General features: G+C 30.7%; 1 protein-coding gene across 1 annotated transcript; it reads right to left on the reverse strand.

Annotated features, from left to right (window-relative positions):
• Positions 1-673: 673 nt before the first annotated feature.
• Positions 674-4045, reverse strand: LOC148282695 (peroxisomal membrane protein 2). The gene is made up of 4 exons (XM_088224693.1): positions 3736-4045; positions 3464-3559; positions 3076-3361; positions 674-1085 (listed from the first exon to the last, which is right to left on the reverse strand). The coding sequence occupies exons 1-4, from the start codon at positions 3822-3824 to the stop codon at positions 981-983; spliced, it is 576 nt and encodes a 191-aa protein (XP_088080819.1). The 5' UTR covers positions 3825-4045; the 3' UTR covers positions 674-980.
• Between the last annotated feature and the right edge of the window lie 523 nt (positions 4046-4568).

Consider the following 4568-nt stretch of genomic DNA (forward strand, 5'->3'; position numbering starts at 1 on the left):
CATATAACTGTTGTACGGCTTAGGCCGAATATATAATAAATAAATTAATAGCATTTTTGTACGAAGGAAATTGTCTGGTAAGATTTTCCACCTGACATATTATAAGCAGCCTCCGTGGTAAAGTAGTTAAGCTGCTTGACTCACGCACGGTAGGCTCCGGGTCAGATTCTCGGTGAGAACACAACTTACTTATTTTTTGTCAACCCCATTTCAGAAAAAATACCAGCAAATTAATTATTAAAAACATTACATCTTGGAGTAATGTTTACCACTGGTAAATGGAATATGATGATAATTTTATCAGGAATTATGAACACATAATTCATAATAATATCTTTTTGTTAGATAATAAAATCATTACTTTACATGTGTATGTGTTTTTAAGCAAGATAACAAAGTTACTCTTAAACAAACAACTTATGTAAATTATTGCAAAGAGCCTGTATTGAAAGGAGTCAAGTTATATACATACACATGGAAATGGTAATACACATGGTAATTGTATTATTTACGGCTAAAAATATACAAGAACAAAGTACACAAAGCACATAAAAATTCCTCATTTTTTTCCTTAAGCAATAACAATTCTGACATTTAATTAATCAAATGTGAAGTTCACAGTTTTTTTAAAGGAAAAATACTTTGGACTTTTTTAAAAAGGAAAGTCAGAAGATTTCATAAAATGAGCCTCAACAGCAGTGTTTGTTTTTTTATTAATGAATGTCTAAACATACACCAGGGTGTACCAAGGTACATTGTAAATCACCCGTTTTCATCAATGTCTTATCACAGCGAGAGATATGTATATATATTTCCTTAATAATAGGCAACTGTACCGAGTTAAAAATGTTAAAAAACTTTATAAAATATACAATACATATAGTATGTAAACTTACCAATAAATTGTATTTGTATGAATATCTAGATAAAAGTAGTCAACAAAATAAAGATTTTAAAAGGGAAGATTAACAATTGATTTGTTAGTTCTCAGCTGTTTTTTTTGGTTTTCTGGATGCATCACGACGCATTTTAGCCAAATACATAACCCAGAAAAATCCAACCAGGTTAACATAAAGAACTCGCAACTGAAAAATAGAAAATACTTACTGTTAAAAACCATTTTCTAAATATTTAATTTTTACTTTACGGACATCTCATATAAATATTGGTCAAATTTGTGCCGTATTTAAAAAGCAAATAGTTGTTAATACTTTTAAAAATTTCACTACGGTTGTTTATTGATGTAATAACTTATAAAGTTATTAATTTAAAAAATACTTGGTACACTTCCAGACCAGTCTAAAGATGCCCATTAGAGGGTGAAAGCGCTAATTGGTCAAAATAAATAAGTGGAAGTGTACCAAGTATTTTTTAAATTAATAACTTATATGTAAATATAAGTTATTACAATGGAATTCCATCAAGATTTGTCAATAAATAATTTAAATGAAAAAACGGTTGTTTAATTGAGAAATTTCTTATGTTACTAGTAATTCTAGAATTATTTAAGGTATTTTTTTTAGCTATCAATATTTAGCATGTATAGCAAATTCTAAAAACGCCATTTTATTATTATTTATTTCTAGTGTCTTGTTTTTTAATATTCATGATCTTTTATTTACACTATGACGGGCCAAAAAGCCAATTAAAAAACCCAGGCCCAGTAAAAAAGAAAAATAAACAGATTTGATCTATTTCAGTAATCATACCCAAGTGTCAAAAATCTATTTCACAGTGCTATTTTTCTTCTTTTTTTGCCTTAATAATACAATAACTAAATTAAAACCAAACAATTTAGTGAAAATAAAATCTAAAAAAATAACAAAAAAGTATACAAAGTGGAAAGCAAAAGTAAAAAAGAAACGTAACATCAGTAAATAAAAAATAACAGCTATGATATGAAAATCTTAGGTTCTAAAATACAAATGTTACAAAGTAAAGTTGATTATTTTAAATAAAAATAAAGTAGTAGTTAGTATTCAACGTAATGATTAAAAAAAAACAATAATAATACATTACTAACATTTGTTACAATAGAGTCAAGATACCAAGGATGCAGGTAATATTTTAGTGAAAAAATAAATTTTTGATTAAATGTGAGACAGGAGATAGTCCCGTTGGTAGTGCCGCTGCAGATCAGACAAGGAAGCCTGAAGTTTGACCTCGCTCTACCACAATTTATTTCCCATTTCCCAACACAGTTATTTATGACTAAAAGAAATGATCGCAAAATTGAAATATTTGTGAAAATCTTAAGAATTTAAATACTACGTTTAATCGAAAAAAAAATTCATGTCAACCCTCCTAAGCAGTGTCGGTTTTGCAGGTGAGACGAGTGAGGCTCCTCCTCTCAAAAAATCATACTCCACGCGTTCACAATGCGGCGTGTTGAATAAAAAGCTTTAATACAAAAAGATATAATTGTAAAAACAAGCATTATACAAATATTTGTAACGCATGGGCATTACACACGACATCTTTTAGTCGCAGTCTGTAAAAAAAACGCATCTTTATTTTGAGGTACATAAGGATGAATTCGGAGTACATTAATATCGCATAAGCTCTATGTAAGAGAGCCTCAAACGATAAGAGAAATCATACTAGCCGGACATCACAATATGACCTTGAGTGAATGTTTTGACCATAATTCGTTCAAACGACGAGTCGTCAGTGAGTCTCATATTTATAACACCTCGTAGATGAAGTAAGAGGAACGGAGCAGTGAGCGGAGTATTATAGTATCTTGTCTACTCTTGTGTTAGCTGTTGCTGTTGCTGCCGTTACGACGCGTAATAATAAACTTTGTAATTTTATAAAAACTAAAAAAGACATACCCACGCTTATTCTTGTAACCATTTTTTTTTTTAATTTAGGCCATCAATTTTGATTATTAAAGTCTAGAAGTATTGGAGTATAAGATATATTGTAGCCTCACTAAAAGTTTAGTGCTAAAACCGCCACTGCTTCTAAGTTGCACATGCGCAGTAGCCAAATCTGCTAACCACTACACTATGGTAGACTTATGCCGTGATAATTTTTTGAATAGTTAAAGTAAAATAATAGCATTAAACTTACCACGGGTGGAACGAAGGTCAAGTTTATGATTTGGAAAACAGTCAACCACTTCCAATTGGCCATCAGAACTGGGAGTAGTAATTTTAGCATAAAGTCTAGAGATGTTTTGTGGTCTTTTCCTTCAAGCCTGGAGTTCGTGTAAAGGGAGAGCATTTGGAAGAGTGGAGTATAGATGATGCGTTCGATGATCATCTGCTTGGCAAGTCCACAACGGACTCCTTCCGCCGGGACAAACCTCTCCAGGAATGAGAAAAAGAAGTGAGGTACCGGACCTCCAAAAAAGAGGCTGAAACAATAAAATAAATACATAAAATGTTGCTTGCTCATCAAGTTATCAATAGCTCGATTTAAGTTGTAAAATATAATAATTTGTAAATATTTTATTTACCCAAATAGTCCAAATGCAACAATGCTATCAACATTGGTATATTTTTCTCCAGACAGCACTTGGGAAGAATAATTTGCTAAAGATGCGAGAACACAGCTGAAAACATTTATGAATTAGAGTCATTACATAATTCTTAGTATTAAATTCACATTCCATTTCAAGTAACAGTAAGTATTGATGAATTTCAATCGGACCTACATATTCATTTATTAGAATAAAAAATACTAATTTTAAAATATTTGCCTGAATTTAATTGAAAATATTTTACAAACCTGGTAATGGACTTAGTTCTTATAGGATAAAGGTACAAATTTTGTAAATAAGACCCGAGTAAATGTAAAACTGGTTTTGAGAGTGCCATTTCGATTAATACAAGACACAATATTTGACTATAAATAAATTCAACCAGGCACAATAATTATTTTGATAACTTAGAATGAGTAGTAGGACATATTATTTTATAACAAATAACAGTTTTAGTTGACGGCTGTTCTCACTTGACATTGACGTACGGAATGATAAAATTATTTACACGACACAAAACTTTTACATTTCTGTTGAACGGTTATTACTTTTTTCTATGCTTTAAAACTGTTGAATAAATCCATTATATACATCATTCACACATTTATTATTACAATCTTGTTATAAATTCGTATCTAAAATATTCATGATAAAAAAATATTTTGTCCGTAAAAATAAGCAGGTATTTCACTATCCATCATAAAGTCAACCTTCGTCTGTATTGGGAAATAAAGCGGCGGTATTTAAACATATTCAAATACAAAATAATATAACCTTACAGTCTTAGTTTATTATAATTTCGTTTTATTAGAATTAATCGTAAGCAATAAGTTTTACTGTTAATTTTACTAACGTAGTAATGAGAAAGTGTTGGAAAGGGATAGATTGGGAGAGAAAGACACTTATCATTCTATAAAACCACCGCAGCCATAAGAAACAAGCAGTCCGAAAAGTAAGACGGATAAGGGAAATCGTAAAGTGAACGGAAGTTGAAGTGTAAGTGAGTCGGGTCTATGCGACCATATCCTCGATCCCAGAGACAAAGTAGCCTGGTACCACTACATGAAAAGCCTCGTGGGAT

This window comes from Micrasema longulum, unplaced genomic scaffold (assembly GCF_059751315.1).
Source record: "Micrasema longulum isolate JH-2025_06_02 unplaced genomic scaffold, ASM5975131v1 h1tg000305l, whole genome shotgun sequence".
NCBI lineage: Eukaryota > Metazoa > Arthropoda > Insecta > Trichoptera > Brachycentridae > Micrasema > Micrasema longulum.

Excerpts from the sequence above, each read along its gene's own strand:
- LOC148282695 (XM_088224693.1), bottom strand. The coding sequence starts at position 3,824 with ATGGCACTCTCAAAACCAGTTTTACATTTACTCGGGTCTTATTTACAA. Across the intron at positions 3,560-3,735 it reads AGAACTAAGTCCATTACCAG|CTGTGTTCTCGCATCTTTAG; the intron begins GTTTGTAAAATA and ends AAATGTTTTCAG. Across the intron at positions 3,362-3,463 it reads GTTGCATTTGGACTATTTGG|CCTCTTTTTTGGAGGTCCGG; the intron begins GTAAATAAAATA and ends TTATTGTTTCAG.